This window comes from Solea senegalensis, linkage group LG17 (assembly GCF_019176455.1).
Source record: "Solea senegalensis isolate Sse05_10M linkage group LG17, IFAPA_SoseM_1, whole genome shotgun sequence".
In the NCBI taxonomy this organism is placed as follows: domain Eukaryota; kingdom Metazoa; phylum Chordata; class Actinopteri; order Pleuronectiformes; family Soleidae; genus Solea; species Solea senegalensis.
In genome coordinates, this window is record NC_058037.1 from 17,595,807 (window position 1) to 17,616,090 (window position 20,284).

Consider the following 20,284-nt stretch of genomic DNA (forward strand, 5'->3'; position numbering starts at 1 on the left):
CATTCATTCCCCTGTCCTCATCGCTCGTGGACCTGTCCTCATCATTCATTCACCTGGCCTCATCATTCATTACCTGTCCTTGTCATTCACCTGTCCTCATCGTTCATTCACCTATCCTCATCGTTTATTCACCTGTCCTCATTATTCATTCACCTGTCCTCATCATTCACCTGGCCTCATCATTCACCTTGCCTCATCATTCATTCACCTGTCCTCATCGCTCATTCACCTGTCTCATCATTCATTCACCTGTCCTTGTCATTCACCTGTCCTCATCATTCATTCACCTGTCCTCATCGTTCACTGACAATGTTTCTGGTGCGTGAATTTTTTACATTTCATTTATTTAAATTCAGGGCAGTTCATTTACTCAGTAAAGGATGTGATTTAAATGTAGTCAAGTACATTACTTAGACAAAAAAACATACTTAAGTAAAAGTAAAATTACACATTGTGTACTACAAGTACACAAAACCCCCCCACTCAATTACAGTAACGTGAGTAAATGCAATTCATGACTTTCCAACCCTGGTGTTAGGCACGTACATCACTGTGGTGGTCATGTAACCACAAAACTACCTACAATAAAAACAAAACATCTTTGATGAGAATCCAGCTGTCTACTTCTGCTTCTACAATATGTATGAACTACTGAGGATTCTGTCTTTGTGACTGAAATTAGAGTTAGTAAATTGTGAGCCAGCGTTTTTCAACTTTGGATTTCACAGAATTTCACAGAAATGAGGACAGAAGAAAAGGCATTTCACAATAAAAGCACTCACCTCCACTTGAAAAAATTGGCCGTAAGACATTTTCTCCAGATTGTTGAGTAACAAGAACACACACATATATACATATATTTACACATATATATACATATATATTTACACATATATACATATATAGATATATATAGATACAGATATTCATTTTTTATTATTAAACTAGTACAGTGTCAGAATTTTGGACAAGATTGTCTTTGGTCACAAGAGCATGATAGTGTTCACAAACCACATGAAAAGTAACTTTAACTGTGTGTGTGATTGTATCCTCAACTCTTTTTAAACTATGAAGTTGAATCTGAAAATAAGTAGAGAACTATAATGTTAAATTAAGAACTAGAGCTGACTTAAACTGCAAAGGTTTAACTTTGATTAAACTGATTACGACTAGGAAATTGGATATTTTGCTTTAATTAATACTATGTCAATATTTAAACTGCATTTATAAGTCATCTTGGTATCCACAGAACCCGAAAATGTACACTTCTGTCTGAAGTCAATAGTTAATGAAACCTTCATTAGCCATTTAATTTGAGATTTCACTTGTTGTATAACCAGAAATAACCTATAACCATGCTGTCTACCATCTTTCATTTGCCCCCAAAATGACACAATATAAACCCGTTAGTGTTGCCATGTTGCCATGAGTGACAGTTTGAGTTGCTGAGCACTGATGATGAAGAAAAAGTTGTAAAAACTGCTGTAGGTTACATTCTCTTAAGAGCTTCTCCACTAATGATAAATGTGTATTGTCACCGGCAACAAAAGAATCAAGTCCTGATTGTGTTTTCTTTTAAAGTTTTGTAGTTCCTGAGTCTGTCAGGTGAAAGGCAAATTAACAGCCCATAGTCACAGAGAGGACAGTAGATTTCAGCAGATTTCACTTATTGTTTTATTGTCAAATTGTTTTTCCTCCTTTCATTGTTTTTGTCACAGTGTATTCACGGCTCAGTCCACTCTCTCTCTTCTTGATCAGCTGTATTTCAAAGTCCTTACGTTCTGTCTTTGAGAGTCTTTTAAATGTAAGGACAAATGTGTCACATGAGCTGCTTACAATAATCACTAAAAAAGCAAAACACTTCTTCTTCCTCCTCCTCCTCAGATGTACATTTGTGTTGTCGTTGCCACAGAGGCTTCTCTCTCTCTCCTCCTGCCATCTGCCACTACAAGATAAAGAAAGAACACAGGCTTTAATGTTTTTTAAAGTCTGTTATTTTAGCTGATGCTCTTACACAATGTTTCACCGCTCGTCCGTCTCTCTCTGTCCTCAGATTCACACGTCTTTGATCAACGGCCGCCCCAGCGCCGACGACCCCTCGCCGACCCTGCTCAACTTCACCTCGGCCCGCTTCATCCGCTTGGTGTTTCAGCGAATCAGGACGCTCAACGCCGACCTCATGACGCTGACGCTCAGTGACCCCAGAGACGTCGACCCCATCGTGACGCGACGGGTGAGTCTGGACGGCGACGCACAACACCTTTCCTTTTTCTTTACAAGACACTATAAATATCTGCTTGATTACTTGTTAATAGATCAAAATGAAACTCGTTTGTATTTACCTTATGATGACATCGTAGACGTAGGGTTATGATTTAGAATCACATAACTACAATCAATGCATCGCGTCAGGACAGTGGAGAGCCTGGTATACTTCCGTGCACATGGTCCTGTAGTATCTGACTTCACCATCGGGCGGCAGTACAAGTCTGGACACTGGGAATAAGACACATTCCTACCAAAGAAGAAGAGAATGATGTTACAGAGATGTTTTTTTCTGCTCGCTGAACGGGGCTTAATACTCCACCTACAGTTGGGGCGGAAATTCAGTTCCTGCATGCGCTGTCAACGCGCACCCAATGCACTCTTTGCGCACGGTTCCAAAATCAGTACACCAGGTCCTTTAGACAAACTGTGATTTGTGAATAATATTGACTTGATCTGATTCAGCAAATATAACATAACTTACTATTAGGGTTGCATAATTCTGAGAATTTTCAAAATTTGGAAACATTTTATGGGAATTAACGGGAATGAACTGGGAATTTCGGGGGAGGTTGGGAACCTAAATGTCGCTGTGACATAATATATTGTAGCATAATCTTTTGCTAATACAGTTGAATATCAGTGCTATTCCTCAAACACAGGCACATGGCACTAGCACTACATACTGCAGGGATATTTAGGCCACGCCCCCTACATGCACTACATGCACAGATGATTTCTAGAAAGGAACATTCCGTCATTTGATTGACAAAATTTCACAAATTAATCTGCTTTTGTGAAGATTCCCGGGGGCCAATAAAAGTAAAAGTTACATGCAAACAGCCCGTGGACAAGTGGAAAGGGAACTTGACTAGTAACCGGAGGGTCGGCGGTTCAAATCCCCACCCACCCAAAAAAAGGGTTGGGGTACCCCTGAGCAAGGTAACCAACCCCCAATGCTCCCCGGGCGCTACTCAGTGTGGCAGCCCACTGCTCCTAATTCTAGGATGGGTCAAATGCACAGGAATACTTTCACCAAGGGGATTAATAAAATAAAGTTCTTCTTCAAACGCACTGTTTTATAACACTTTTACAGTTGGTGAATGCATGTATTTCTGTGGTGTCAGGGCACAACTCCTTACCAGCTGAGATAATGGCTACGGCTCGTGACTATTGTTATTATGCCAGGGCCAATTTTCTGTCCCAGACCGTCCCTGGTCATAAATAATACATAAAAAAAAACAAAAAACGAACTGAGGCTGTGGGCTGCATAAAATTTGGACTGTGGACATATTTGGCTTATGACAAAGCAAAATGTTTTTATTGGTATATGACACAATTCCCATGAAAAGTTTCCAATTTGGAATATTTTCCCCAAACTCAAGAGCCCATGGAAAGGTTCTGGAAATTTTGCCGGAAGTTCACCAGGAATTTTCCTCCCTCTTGTCAACCCCTACTTACCATAGGAATCTGTCTCAGCTTTAAGAGTTCATGTTTCCAAATCTCAAAGTCAAATACGAATGAATGGCTTAAACTATTATAGACAGAGATTCACAAAGACTCTGTCCCATGCTGTATTTGCTTGTAGACGTGCGCTGGACTCCAGAGATTATTCAGGGATTGTCCAGAAAGTCTTCTGCCAGATCCCTGGTCAAATGTGTGGATAATGTCTGAATGAATCCATGTGAGAACACAGCTGGGAACGCTCTGAATAATTCTCCTGTTCTTGTGAATAAAGCTGGGTTTCAAGAAGAGAAAAATGATTGTCTGATTCATATCAGTCTGCATTTGAAAGATTTGATATCACTTCTTTAAAAAAAAAAAGAGAAAAGTCTGCAGAAATAACAGAAACACTGCCACAGTGTATATACTGCACGTATATATACTGCATGTATATATATATATATATATATACATATATATATTGCATATATATATATATACTGTATATGTGTGTATATATGTATATATATACACATATATATATATTCACCAGTAAAATAAGTGATATGTCGGCTCTGTGCAGTTTGTGTACATCAGTGCTGTGTGCACACATCATCGTTAATGTAATTATTTGCACCTGTGATTCTCTGTCAAAGTGGCTTCCCATTGCATTGTTGCTCATTAACACAGCACGCGCTCATTATAACATGTAACATGTGTGTGTGTCTCTCTCGTTTCAGTACTATTATTCCATTAAGGACATCTCAGTCGGAGGCATGTGTATCTGTTACGGCCACGCTAAAGCCTGCCCACTCAACACGGCTACAAAGGTAAGATTCTTAACTCCCTCCCTCCCTCTCTCACCTCTTCCTCTCTCACTCACACTTAACAATAACACCGAGCCACTGGAGCTCTCCGCGATGTTGAACGGGAGCAAAGAGCAGCCTCGGGCACCAGCTTTTTATCCACCGCACTATAAAAAGCCTCTATGTGTGTGTGTGTGTGTGTGTGTGTGTCGGGGACACAGGTGACACAGTGAAGCGTTGTCTCCCATGTCACTTTAAACAGAGCAGTGTTTGATACCAGACACCTGATCTTTCCCTCTTTCTGTCTCATCACACACACACGCACACACACACTCGGGTTCGCACAGCTTTCCTTTTAAGGACTCTGCATTGACCTTAACTTCACCACAATTTTAAATCGTAGCCCTAAACCTCCTCAGAAATGAGGTTCTGCCTCATTGCAACCAGGTTCTGGTCTCCTTGAGGACTACCGGTCCTGACAAGGTCAGTGTTTACGCCAGGAAAGGGTCCTCCTAAAGAGGTGATAAATACAAGAACACACACACACACACACATAGACTCGGAGTTGAGTTTTGTGTCCCGAGGCTGAACCGTGAAGTTCTAACTCAGATGTGACACCGGTGTCTGGTCCCATGGTGGTGATGTCATTAATAAGAAGTGGTGTTACTGGTGTGTGAAGAGCTCTAGTTTCTTCTCCCTCTTTACTTTTCTTAGCTATCTCAGTACAACCATCTTTAAAAACTTTGAATTATTTAAAATTGTCTTAGAAAAAAATATTGTGAGTATCCGTGATGGTGGTTCTCAAACTTTTTATACCAAGAGTGTACCTGAGAACACTCAGAGTACATAAGTATATCTTTTAAGATGTTAGAGTGTATACCTGAGTTAAAAGTAACACCATTATCACCAACGTTAAAACACAGTGCTGTATGGACTTTTCACAGGAGGCGGATTTATTCCTCCTTATTATTAATAAGATAATTTGCTATCTCACACACTTGGTGTAGTGACATAAGATCAAGATGGAGCCAGACACAAGGTGACTCAAATTAATTATTCAAATGATCATTATTTGTTTTATTCTCTACACACTCAAACTCCCTCAGTATATACAGTATACAGTAGAACAGTATTTCTGATTTTCTTCCGAGTACCACCAGAGGAAGCTGGTGTACCACTGGTGGTACACGCACCACATTTTGAGAAACCATGGCTCGATGGATCCTCTCACATATCAATACCATCTCTTTTATATTAGGGTTAGGGTTCCAACCTAACATTTTTGTACATTAATAATATTTATGTGTTTAATTTGAAATTAGGATTAGATATTTGGGTAAATATACAACTTTACAGTCGCATTGGGATTAAAGAATGTACTCAAACTAGCTTATTGTTAGTTCAGTTATTGGTAGATTGACAATTTAATAATTCTTAAATGAAAATAACCCACCAGCATACAGTCCTAGTGATTTATAAGTGCCACAAGACAGCGGGGCGTCTGCTTTACCAAGTAATACCACATCACTTTAAAATGAGCTTATTTACATTAAAATGGTCACTGAAAAATACATAATCTAACAAAATGATTCTTATGAAAATGTGAAATTATTTTTATTTTATTTTACAGACATTTAAGGATTAAAGGCATTTTTTTATTAACGAACACAATTATAGCACATACATTATTTTGTTGTAAGATAATCATGTATTATTGTCCTGTGATACCTTACATTAAAGATAATTGTTGAACTTAATTTTAAAAGGTGGATTCTCAAAAAATCCAGGATTTGGTCGACACACAAACGCACCTTAGAACAACAATTCAGATTTTCTGCTCTAAGTCGTCACCTTTAAGTTTATTTTCAACACTATCTATGTGTGTACATAGATGTAGTTTCAGTAATAAGACTGAGTGGGCTGATAATATTTTAAAGTCCAGCAGATTTATTCATTTTCTTATATACATTTTGAAAAGAGTTTTGTTTCTTGGACGGTGTACACAGTATACTATTGTTCATACTGTATATTATCAACTTGATCACTGCATTCTCTTGTATTCTCATTGTAATTTTGTGCAAATCAAATCAAACCTTGAGTTCCCACCAGACGCGCATGTCTCTAACTTTGATACGAGTTCATCCACCCGTGCAGGAAAGCTGTGGGCAGACGATCAGGAAAAGCAGAAGGTGAAGTCCTGTGAGATGAGTTGTTGACAATCATCTACCCTATAGAACTTTTTTATTTATTTTTCAATTTTTTTCTAGATGCACGCTCAGCACAAAGGCAGCCTAAAGCCATATTTTCTTTTTCTTTTCGAGCGTTGTGTCTTAGATAAAAGGGGCAAATTCACTCGTGCCAACAAATCCAAACTTGGCTCCGGCTGTGCTATTGTAATACTCTCCTCTCAGCTAAATCTGACACTCCCCACATCCACCGATTTACAGAGTCCCAAATTGAATTACTGAACCTCGAAGTTGGCAAATTTCCTGCTACGTTCCGCTTTAACTGTGTTTAGTTCTGAATTCATTTGTCTCCCGAGAGGGCGACTGTGAACCCGTACTGCGACCCACAGACCGTCTGGAAAGTGAACCGGGGTTCTTTTCTGGCAGTCGTCTCTCCTGTGAGTACATAGCTGTTTCATAGTCTTTCAGTGGGGTCACGTCTACTGGTAATCACCTGTTTCTGCCCCGTTTTATTTTCACTTTAATGTGAACGTTCTGGTGTCAAATGAGGTGGAGAACAATTTATTGTAGCCGCTGCTCACCTCCATTACAAATTCTTAGTTTCTGGCCTAAAATTGTGCAATTTAAATGTAAACAAATGTCCGTCAGCACCACAAAAATCTCTCGGTGTTTCTGCGTGTTCTGCTACCCGCGCTGCACCCAGGTAGGGATTTTTATTTTGAGGTCGAGACGTGACTGAAAACACAAAGAAAAAAGTTTCAGGAGTTAATTCCACTGCTCGAAAAAAAAAAACCCTGTTTGTTTGAGGGGATAAAGGCTTTGTTGTCCCCACCCACCCCTGCACTGCTGCTGGATACACACAAACGCTCCCTCTGTCTGGTCTGATAGTTTTACTCAACAGAACCCGTTTTTCAGATGAAGAACACAGCATATGAATATAAAATTATTGAGTATAAGAGTATTTTTTATGTAAACAAAAATTGAAAGAAAGAGAGATTAAAGTCAGAATTCTGAGATTAAAGTCTATATTCTCAGATTAAAGTCCATACTCTGACCTTAAATTATATATTCTGAGATTAAAGTCAGATTTCAACATTAAAGTCTATACTATGAGATTAAAGTCATAATTATGTGATTAAAGTCCATATTCTGTGATTAAAGTCAGAATTCTGAGATTAATCTGACTTCTGAATATTTCCTCAGAATTCTGGGATTTTTCTCTTTTTTTTTTTACATGTGGCACTAATACTCTTCTGGCCACATGGTGGTGTAGTGGTTAGCACTCTCGCCTTGCAGCGAGAAGACCCAGGTTCGAGCCCCGGTTGGAACAAGGGCCTTTCTGCATGGAGTTTGCATGTTCTCCCCGTGTGTGCGTGGGTTCTCTCCGGGTTCTCCGGCTTCCTCCCACAGTCCAAAAACATGCAATGTGGGGATTAGGTGAATTGGACACTCTAAATTGACCGTAGGAGTGAGTGTGAGAGTGAATGGTTGTTTGTCTCTAGCTGTGTGTGGCCCTGCGATGGACTGGCGAAGTGTCCGTGGTGTACCCCGTCTATCGCCCGATATAGCTGAGATTGGCACAGCACCCCCGCGACCCTCTCGTGGAGGATAAAGCGCTTAGATGATGACTGACTAATACTCTTCCATAGATAACATCATTAACAACAACAACAAAATCAGCAAAAGTTACACACTGAAGCTTTAAATCATGAACAGATTAAACTATTATTTTTTTAAGATAATTCTGAGATGAACGTCACAAATGTAGGAGAAAAATAAGGAACCACATCGTTGTAATCGCAGCATGGACGCCGCTGCTTTATATTTACCGTATACAAGATGAAATTATACTTGCATTCAAACGCAGAACACAGGTACGAGCAGATGAAGTGCAGATTTATGTGTGAGACAGAGACGGCGGCGTGCAGGACAGACCTGAGCCGTGAGCGGAGTTGACCAGCACGTAAGACGAGTAAAGTGGGGAGCAGACGGACGAGGCGGGGGGGCTGAGTGAAGCTGCAGAACAGTAGAGATGAGCTGGTTTGCGGCGAGGCGGGAAACACAGGTTACTCTGAGGGAAAAATGACACCAGGACGAACAATTCCTCGCACCTGAGAGAGTGTGTGTGTGTGTGTGGCTGAGGGAACCATGTGGTGAAGAGGATTTGATGAATGGCAGGTGTGTGGAGATAATCACACAACACACACACACACGTCTGTATCGACTTGGAGGAGACGTCGCTGTTAATCAGGTTTTTTTTTTTTTTTAAAGAGCACCGTACGCTGGTTTGAATAGCTCTTGTTTTTCCCATTGTGTTCCCAGGTGAACACCATCTCATAAATGAGTGACTCCAGTCTCATCTCACACAACCTAAACTTCTGCGCTAAGTAGCCCAACAGCATGTTATCGTGTGGAGATGTTGAAGTTGTCGCCCAGCAGGAGTGAAGCAGGCTGCGGTCAGTGCGTCCTGACATCACTGGTGCTCCAGGTGTGGTTTAAACTGTACGACCACAAACCCAAATAACCTGACTCGCTGATGTCGTGACATGTTTATTACCTGTATTTTTTGGTCATTCTGGAAATTCTTGTTTGATTACAGTAAAAGCCAAATAACTGTGAAGCAGGTGTTGTTGTTTTTTTACGTCAAGGTGGATCATGTTTGTCCATGTAGGGCTGCGACTGTTATTCCATCAGTCGATTACTAAATTAATCATAAACTATTTTGATCATCGATTAATCCATGTGGGTGTTTTTCTTTCTTTGACTGATCCATCAATCTGATTAATTAAAGTTTACTTCTCTTATGATGATGATCTGAATACTCGCTTGCAAAAATAAAAGGAGTTGTTTTAAACTATAATCTGTAACCTTGAGAGAGAAACTTAAACAAAAGTTATTTTAAACACGTTTTGTACTGTTCAAATTTCAAATATAAATCTGGTCTTCATGTACAACTTTTCTTCATTTTAATTTGTTAATACACTATTTTAACATGCAGTAAATTGTAAATAACTGCCAGATATTGAAAGTTATTGTGGAAAAATGGTCAAAAGCACTGACTCACAGGACATTTTCTGGCCTTTTTAATTGTTAAAATAAGCAAAAAAAAAAACCAGACATTTTGAGGCTTAAATATTAAGTATTGTAATTTAACTTTATTTTATTGAGATATCACCCAGCCCCACTAAGACGGGATTCTGGACCAGCAAATGAGTGTTTTCAGATTTTTTTTTACCACAACACTCATCGACATTTTAACACTTTTCTATCCACGTGTAATTGATAAATCTGTGAAACTCTGCTAATGTGTGTCTTTCATGTATTTGTGTGTGGTTGCAGAAGTTTAGCTGCGAGTGCGAGCACCACACGTGCGGGGAGAGCTGCGATCGTTGTTGCCCTGGTTACCACCAGCAGCCCTGGATGGCGGGGACCTTCCTCACTCGCCATATGTGTGAACGTAAGAAAAAAAAACCACACACACAACAGCAGCAGCAGCAGCAGCAGCAGCAGCAGCAGCAGCATTAGCAGCAGACCATCCACAACACGACCAAAATCAAACTTCCCTCACTTGAAATGCTCTTTGTTTGACGCCTACGTTTATGGTAATGTAGCGCGCGTACCCACACACCACATGTTACCTGGTAAAATACCTGTTGTATCGCTGTATTTCTGTAATATCACCACTTTTCTGAGGCCGTCAAAAGTCACCTTTACAGCCATTAACCTTCATCGACTGCGCAGAGGTTAGAGGCTTCCACCTGTCATCATAAAACCAGGGTTACAGCGTATAATCTTCATTTTATCTCACACTGGCGACGCCTTCTAACGGCCGCCCGACTACGGCGGCGTCCTCTTCTGCTGACACTGACGAGACGTTAAAAAGTGCTAGTAAAGGAACGTGACAGGATTAACGGAGAGACTCCGACTCCCGATATACCCTCAAAGGTCATCGGTGCCAATTGTGAGGAACTCAGGGTAAAAGTGACCTTTGCGCACATTCCCACCGAAAACACGGCCGCGGACACTGACTGTGTTGGTCGTGAACTGTCTTGGTTTATGTTATTTCTAAAAAAAAGAAAAGAAAAGGAAAAAAACACTAAACACAACAATTCAGAGGATCCAGGAATATCACTTCAGCCCCACATGAGAAAATCCATTAAAAAACAACAGACTTTACACATTTGTTATGTAATAAATATTTTCATGATCAATTAGCCTCTCGCTTATGTCCTTAATTTATCAATCAGTTGTTGTCCACACAGCATGAATACACACAACATTAGCAGCCACATGCTGTGGTGTTATTTAATGTATACAATTACATATTTGTTGTATTAATGTTGTATTTTTACTTTTCTAAGAAGTGAAAAATTCTGCGCAATTTTTGGAAAAACTTTTTTATTTGACTGAAAATTGGGGATTTTATTTGTATTTAAAAAAATTAAATTTAAAAAAAATCATTTTTTTAAAGCTTAAGTTTTAAGACAGTCAATAAGAGTTTTTTACTTTAATATAAGTTGTGTGCATCTGCAAGCAACGATCACGGTTGAAAATCACATTTTTTAAATTGGCTAAATATCAAAATCGTCAAAAAAAAAAAAAAATATATATATATATATATCAAGATCACTTTTTGCCAATATTGCCCACTCTTACTCCAGATTTTTTTTTTACTCCTGCGTGACTTACATTTGGTTACATTGCCATTTAAAAATTATAATTGAAAATACAATGATTATAAAAGTGCATTTTTATGTAACATTTACTGTTTAAAAAAAAGGCCCCCGAAAATCTTCACATTACCAAATCTGGCCCTCGTTAAAAAAAAAGGTTTGGACACCCCTGTTATATGTCTTTACATGAATGTATATTTCACTCTATCTTGTCTTTTTTGTTCATCCGGACATGAATTGATTTCTGGTAATAGTGAATTCAGCACAACGTCCTGCTTCAAAAATACATTAATGAAGAGATTCAAAGTTTCTGACTCAAAGAAAAGGAACATACAGTATCTGTGCCTGTGCAGCACCTTCCTTTGTTCATCTTCTAAATGCTTTGGACTTTGCTTTATTATTTGTAAAAGTGTAGCTGTTAAGCTTTCGTGGGGAAACTGTGCCAGTGCCAGACTCTCTGCTAACCACTACAGCAAAAGGCGACATAAATAAAAGGCTAACGTGTTTTCTTGTCTCTGTACCTGAGAGATATACAGTGAAACAATGCTTGTGGTCACTTTCTGTTTATTTTAAACTCCAGTGTGGAATAAGAAGTAAAAAGGATCACTCCTCTTTTCTTCATGCTCCGTCTTTGGACTGAAAAGGTGTGTTTTTGTTTTTTCTTGTGTTCATTTTCCAGAGTGTAACTGCCACGGTAAAGCGGAGGAGTGCTTCTTTAATCAGACTGTCGCAGACCTGTCACTCAGCCTGGACATGCACGGCAAATACAGAGGGGGCGGGGTCTGCGTTGGCTGCCGTGACAACACCGGGGGCGTCAACTGTCAGAGCTGCGTTGCTGGGTACTACAGACCTGCTGGGGTACGTCCCATATATATATGTATATATTTATATGTTTAAAACATATAAACAGAGGCTATAAGAATGTGCATTACAGAGTGTCTTATATCCTCTTTTTTTAGCACAACTTCTGATCACATGACTATATATATATATATGTATATATATATATATATATATAGCACATATATAACACATCTGATCAAAAAGTACTCAAATTTTATTTTGAATCGGATGTAATTTGTGACATTTTTGACAATAATAAAATAAAAAAAACTGTCCACTGTATGTTGTGACTTCTGTACGGAAGAGTATTAGTGCCACAAGTTGAAGAACAAATTGAAAGAATAAATAAAACAGCATGAATTCTGAGAAAAAAATTTTTTTTCTCTAATTATGACTTTAGTCTAGGAACGATAGCTTTTTCTTTGATCTCAGAATGATGACGTTTTCTTTGATCTTAGAATTATGACCTTTTTCTCGAATTATGACTTTAATCTCAGAATTTGACTTTCATGTCATGCTTTTTTATTTTTTATTTTTTATTAAAAAAATGTTTAAACGTTGCACTAATACTCTTCTGTACTTATCACTACTCTTGTTTTTTTTTGTTTTTTTTTAAATATGCAATATAAAATGAATCAGTACTTTGACTCATCAACACATAAGAACACGGAAAAACACATTTTGTAAAGCCTGAAGTTGTGACCTATAAACACACCCACAGGATGTCCATATAAGGATGGAGGTTAAAGAAAATGTCTGCTTTCTTTCTTTCTTTCTTTCTTTCTTTCTTTTTTTCTTTCTTTCTTTCTTACCTGACCAGGTGAGGGCGGAGGAGGAGAATCCCTGTGAACCGTGCTCGTGTGACGTGCACGGTTCTGTCAGCCAGTCGTGTGTGGCAGATTCAAACCAGGCTTCTCTCTGTACGCACACCCGTACTTTATCTTTCTAGCTTTCTGTTTTATTTTAGACTCTTTGTGGACAGAGGTCCAGAATAAATACAAGCACATTTTTAATTCATTTCAAAGTGACACATTTCATTGATTTCTTTTTTTGTGTGTGAAGTGAACTGAGCAACTATTTTTATTAGTGATAATTTTACTTCGCTTTGTTTTTTGACTGTTTTTAAGTTGAGAAAGTGGAGCTATTTTAAGTGCACAAACTTCAAACCCAGACAATCTTTCTTCTTTCACTCACACTGTTTTATTTTTTATGTGTGTGTGTGTGTGTATGTGTGTTTTTGATTGACAGCCCAGCCAGAAGGGTCATGCTGGTGTAAGGAGGGTTTTGGGGGTCAGCGATGTGACAGGTGAGACCAACACACACACACACACAGATAAAGACATAGACACATAGTGACAGGTGAGCAGAAACTTTCAGCTGTTGTCTTTTCCAATTAGTGTTTCAGCAATTACCGGATTTTCACTCAGGTTCATTATAGATATTATAATAAAACTCTGTGAAGCTGGATTTGTACCTTACATCAGTGGTTCTTAAAATGAGAGACTCATTCACTCATCTAGTGATTGAGACGCTTAACGCTTCAAGACAATGATTATGTTAAATCAAGTGAGATATAGACGCACATTTTCCACTCTTTTGCTTTCAATGAAGGATTAACGTTACATTTATGCAGCATCTAGGTCAGGGGTGGGTAAAACCAAGTTTTAAAGAAATAATAATCATCCATCCCATGTACCACATGCATACCATTTAGATTTTAAAGGTAAAAGTGCTGTAAAAATACATAATACACACATTGTGTTATGGTACATTTCCTGTTTATTCTAAAATAAAAGTCTGGGTGTTTTTTACAACAGTGGTTAAATGCTATTAAAGTGAAGGTTTGGAACTGATATTTGGTTTGAATCTGTAGTAGCTTTGTATAGCTTCTCCACAGACCCTAAATATTATCTAGTTTTTTCAATTTTGAGCCAATTTTTGTGAAAAAATATCCAAATGTCCACTTTTACCCAAGGTAACTTTTATGTTTTTGAGACGCTCGTCTTATCTCAGATTATATTATATCCCAGTGTTGAGCAAGAGCCAATTTAAGGTCACCTGTAAGGACGTCATGGGCCGGATTAATCTGGTTTGTGGGCTGTATGCAGCCTTATGTTGCCCATGTGTGACCTCACACATATTAATGCTTTAAATACATACTGTTTCTTTTTCTTTTTTTTTTAAGTTTGATCAGTTGTTTTTCTGTTTTCTGAAATTGCTATAATTCATTAAACTCATGGACTTTGTCACCAATAATAGCCACCAAGAAAATCTTTACTGGTTTCAAAACACAGCGTCTCTGTCAGTAAATCTGTCAGTGAGGTGCTCCATCTTAATTTGTTGTGTTATTGTTGTGTTTTATTGCTATAATTACTCGTTGTCGTATGATTTATCTCACTGGAGGCTTCGTGTGGCTCAGTGTAAAAGCTGAGACAACTTTTCCTCCAACTATTTAATGAGTCGCCCTCAGACACTGAACGCCGTCTTTAAAATCACTTTCCCCTAAAATGTTCTTTAATAGACTCGCCTCGGTTCACTCTCCCCGTTAATTAGGAAGTTGCTTCTTTGGGCTTTTGCTTGCGAGATCGCACAGATCGTCCACACGGTCCCGCCGCTTGCCACAACCTCGAGGCTCGGCGAGCGACTCGGAGCATTTTGAGCCAAAATGGACGCAACAGACCCGACTGTTCTCTGGTCTTGATGCCGTGTCTCTCCTTCTCTCCTTCTTCATGTTTTATTACTGTTATTACACTCATTTGTGTGCAGGTGTGCCGTGGGTTACATGGGCTACCCGTCCTGTCAGCGCTGTAACTGCAGTGTGGAAGGGAGCGCCAACGCTGACCCGTGTATAACACCCTGCGTGTGCAAGGTACACACACACACACACACACAAATAACGACAAGTGCTTTGTGCTAACCTCTCTGGCCTTGTCATCATTATCTTCACCACATTAACACTGCAATATCATGGCTTGTGCTCATAACTTCAGTTAGAGGGCAGCCCATAAACTTTGTTGCAGCTTCCATTTTCTCCTCCTTTATCTCTCTCTCTCTCCCTCCCTCTCTCTGTCTGACTTCCTCCTGTAGGAGAATGTAGAGGGAGAAGATTGCGATCGCTGTAAACTGGGATTCTACAACCTGAACGGTGACAATCGGCGCGGCTGTGAGAAGTGCTCGTGTATGGGTGTTTCCAGTCACTGCTCCGCCTCCAGCTGGACCTATCAGAACGTAGGCACCTGCTGTACACACACACACACACACACACACACACACACACACACACACACACACCGCTTGCCTTTTCTAGGACACTGCATTGACTTCCACTCATGTTGGACATCTATGCCAAACCTTAACCATAACCACTTAACTAGAGTTTAGTCCATCCATTGAAACTCGTCGTTGTCAGAAATGGTGTGCTATGACTTTTCTAAGAGTTTCAAGTTACCATGGCGACAAAAATCGCAAAAAACAGGGAAATGAATGGTGGAAGAATCAGAAATGATCACAATCCAGCCCAACTTGGAGCCTCACCACGTCGTCACACTTTCACATAGAGACGTGGTTTAAAACTTTAAATGGGTCACAAGACTTGTAACTTTTTTCACTTAAATCCATTTGTTGATATCTATTATGGTTTTTAAACAGTAGCAGTTAAGGTTTTATACTTTTTTTTGGACCTTTTCTAGATTTATAGTGAGTGTGTATTGTGCCTTTAGAGTGGTGCACTCTAGCTGAAGTTTTAAAGGTTGATTACACAAAAAACACAGTTTTAAAGGTTCAATCCATCCAGCTGTTGCTACACGTATACTCCATCACTAGCTCAAGTCCTGCACCTGGCAGCATTGGCACCAAGAATCAGAATCAAGAATTCTTACCCTAACCTTATGAACCACAACTTAAATCTGAACCCCTAAACTTGACCAGTCCCTCAGAAATTAGGTTTTTGTCAGTGTTTGTGCTCAGTCATAGCAGCATTTCTATTTCCATATCTATTTTTATTTAAGAAGAAAAAAAAGAGAACAAACTTAGTAAAGTTGCTGAAATAAAGAGGTAAACATCTTGTATAAAGTACCTTAAAGGTATACTTGAGTAAAAGTACAAGTATTTTCTTACTAGAAAATGACTTTGGTAGAAGATGAAGTCACTTTTTTTAATAACATTACTTAAGTAAAAGTCTTAAAGTGTATGACATTTACTTTACTTAATTAATCTGATATAGAATGTCCTTAAGTTTTAGAAGTAAAAGTATCAAAAAAGTGAGGGGAAGGGTGAGTTTGTGGGTTCAATTCCTGGCTCTGCTAGTCTGTGTGTGTCCTTGAGCAAGATGACAAGCTCATCAAGACTAGACTTTTGTGAATGTGATATCCGTCTGTGTCATGAGGGAGTTCCTTCAGTTTTTGGACATAAAGGTGCCACTGATTAGATTTTGATGTTCAAAGGTCAAAGCCGCTGAGATGTCGCGCCACAGAGCGCGACATCTCAGCAACACCTCCGAGTTAACTTCTCTAAACTCGGCACAAATATTTACTCAAAAAAACTGACAAAAGAACTGATTAGATTTTCCGTGGTTAAAGGTCAAGGTCACAATGACTGCACACGGTGGAAATGTTACCCTATACCTCAGCACAGTCACAAACGTTCACATAAAATTGCAAATTCACTGTTCTGTCAGCTATTCTGTGTCATAATTCAGGGACTAAACAATGGATTATGCTCAAGTATGATATATATATATATATATATATATATATATATATATATATATATATATATATATGTTATGCTCAAGTATGATATATATACATATACATAGATATGTATATATCTACATATATATATATACGATATTGTGGAGTGAGCAGTATATGTCTCATTTGTTTATATAATTTTCATAAAGACACAAGATTTACTTCACTGATTGTAAAGCAGGTACATAGAAATTGTACAAAATTTTAAAAGAGATGGAAAAAATTATAACATTAAATAAAAGATATATGATATATAGATATATAATTGTATAGAAATACAATTATTTATTAGGATAGAGAGGAGAAAAAAGAGGGGATGACCTCAAAGATGTTTTTTTCAATGACAGTAAAAGTGCTCTTCCTCACTGCTGCGGTTTAATAAATGTCCTGCAGGCACAGGGACGTTTGACACAAAGTGCAAAATGATTAATTAATCTGGAATAGCAAATGTGAAAGGCAGCTGGAAATGAATAAAGACAGAATCACCGTCATATCAGGGTGCGGTGGCGGAGTAACAACAGGTTATTTAGGAGGGAAAGCAAAAAGACAAATGTTTACCAAAGAGAGTGAAGAGAGTAAAGAGAGGGGGAAGTGGAGGAGAATTGAGAAAATGAAGTTAAGAAAGAAAGAAGAAGAGGATGAGACAGGGAAAGGAGAACAGTGATGACAAGACAACAGGCGAGCGAGGAGGAGGAGGAGAGAGGTGAAAAGAGGAAAACAGTGTTTGACTGACAGGCGGTGTGGGAGAAGAGGGGAGAGGAGATGTTGACAGGATGACAGCTCTGATTTAGACACTGATAGTGTGTATGTGTGTGTGTGTGTGTGCGCGCACGTGTGTGTGTTCCAAAGGAGAAGCCAAGGTCAGGTTAATTGCAACGACAGATGTGTGTCTGGCCGTCTCTCTGACACACACACACACACACACACACACACACAGTCCTTCTGGAGTTGGAATAAACCATCTCTCCAGGTGTTTGTTGTAAGAGACTTCATGGCTGATATTTTGAAACATTATCTCGAGTTTCACATTTTTTGATCAGGTGGGAAGTTTGAAGTATCTTATATCTGACTGAGTGATGCATTGCTCAAACGTACAATCTTTTATTGTTTCCATTTTTATAAAGAATAGAAGAGCAAGAACTCTGCTCCTGAGGGTGATACTCGCTGAACCCAGACAGCGTGGATTCAAGAGGGAGTTCAAGAGGGAACAACAACCTCCAAACAGCCGAACAGATCAGCACTCAGTCATCATCGAGATACTGAACACGTACAGCGCATTAAGAAAAATACCTGCCAACTTTGGTCATTGAATAAATCTGTCGAAACAGCAGCAAAGCAAAAACATTTTTTGATTTATTTAACTTATGTGCAAGGCAAACTATGAAGTTACAACTCCAGTCTGTTATAGTAACTGTTTTGCATATAAAGATGATTATCTAACGATTATTATATATATATATGTAAAAAAGCCACAATTCTGAGAAAAAACTACATTTGGAGATAAAAAAAGTGCAGAATGTGCATATTAGGAATAGTAATATGGATTTGTAGCTATTTAAAGTCTTGGAAATTATTTGTCTGATGCAAGTGCACTGCTCAACAAACTATATAACATTAATCTTTTATTGTTTTTGATATTTCTAATGCAGAATATACACGTATTATACCCTAAAGGGCTAAAGTTCTGACTGGTCTGCATTTATTGTCATAGCATGGTCGTATTAAACTTTAACTCCAGTAGGTTTTGGGTATAAAGGCTTCTTTTATTCACTCACTGAAGGTTTCACTCCGGGGTTTTTTTTTTTTTACAACCCATTAAAAAAAGTGATTCTCAAACCTTGGGGTCACGACCCCTGTTGGGCGTCTGATTGGTTCGGTGCGTTGCGGCTCTAAAAAGTTTAACAACCGCTGCAGTAAAAACACCGTGTTGTTCCTGAGAGGAGACAGTCGCTGCATCGTTAGTTAATAAAATGTTAAAACTTCTTTTCTCTTTTGCCTGCTCCTCCTCCTCCTCCTCCTCCTCCTCCTCCTCCTCCTGAATGTTTCCCCCTGCAGGAATCCACGCTGACCGGCTGGCACCTGATTGGAGACACAGGAGGGAGGGTGTGGTCCGTGCACAGAGACACGCCTCCATATCTGAGCGTCCGGCACGCGGACGTCGCGCGCGATCTTGGCTCGGCCTACTACTGGAACGCACCTGGACGTTTCCTTGGGAACAAGGTTAGATGCAAACGCTCGCTCAAGTTTACCAGTGGTCATGTGTTTTTGTGTTTTTTAATTGCAAATTTCTAATCTACTGTTTCTGCTTTTTTATATAAAATCCGTTTTATGTGTTGGGCTTCTTACTTAATACTTAAAAATAAGTCTAGGTTTCAGTAGTCTGAGTATGTGAGAGGTGAGTTTGGATTATCCTCCTCTATGAGGGGCCTATACACTCTGCGTATGAGCAAGTCTGCGACCGACAGGCTACTTTATATGGACCTGATGTTTTCTTTTATTTGTATTTTTTTAATTATTCTGAGTTTTTTTTGATCTGCCACAATAATGTAATATTGAATTTAAATGAAAATACCTCAATTTGAGGGCTTTTCTCAGTCATTTTTAAGTGAGATTAAAAAAGGGAGTAATTAGATCAATTAATTACAGATCATAATGAATAAATCTCTCTTTTTTTTAAAAATTCTATTGACAGCACAAGTCATGTGACACTGAATCCTGCTGCAGTGGCGAGGAGGAGTTCACATGTGCGTTTCCCAAAAGTCATTTACATACTCAATAATGTCGTTAAAACCCAAACGGCGATACTGTCGCAAAGGATGTATATCGCCCACCTCTCCTCTTTCGCGTCTTTCATTTTTCACCTTTGAAAGCCATGCCAGCGCAGTCATAATAGGCTTCTGTGCATCAGCACATTCAATTTAAAGCACAGTGATGGATACTTCATTAAAGTGCCAAGTATGGGCTTTAATTTGAGGGAATTTACATCCGTACATAAAGCACTGGGTGAGAAATACAGCCATTTTAACACAGTGTCCAAAGTGTAAGGGGCTTTAAAAGTAATTGGACACTTGTTTCCTGAGCTGCTTTGTGTCACAATGAAACGAGGGAAAAGTGTGGAAGTCCAAAAATAAAAGCTCATGACCCAAAGCTGCCTCCTCATCTGTCAAACATGGCTGTGGTTTTTTTCGCTTAACGGGAGTGACACGCAGGCATTTACCGAGGATTTCACTGAGGAAGCGTTTGTAAACACATGACCACAGCAACTGAGGAACGAGGTGGAATAATCTCCGCTGGCTGAGTCGTTATGAATGGGTGAA

General features: G+C 39.0%; 1 protein-coding gene across 1 annotated transcript in view; it reads left to right on the forward strand.

Moving 5' to 3' along the window:
• Positions 1-20,284, forward strand: part of lama2 (laminin, alpha 2) — a 182,816-nt gene that overhangs the window by 51,232 nt on the left and 111,300 nt on the right. The window contains exons 6-14 of the mRNA XM_044049818.1: positions 2,054-2,233; positions 4,449-4,538; positions 10,040-10,157; positions 12,053-12,231; positions 13,037-13,136; positions 13,465-13,522; positions 14,983-15,085; positions 15,304-15,444; positions 19,023-19,187. Of these exons, the coding sequence (XP_043905753.1) occupies positions 2,054-2,233; positions 4,449-4,538; positions 10,040-10,157; positions 12,053-12,231; positions 13,037-13,136; positions 13,465-13,522; positions 14,983-15,085; positions 15,304-15,444; positions 19,023-19,187 (1,134 nt within the window). The remainder of the gene's footprint in view (positions 1-2,053; positions 2,234-4,448; positions 4,539-10,039; positions 10,158-12,052; positions 12,232-13,036; positions 13,137-13,464; positions 13,523-14,982; positions 15,086-15,303; positions 15,445-19,022; positions 19,188-20,284) is intronic.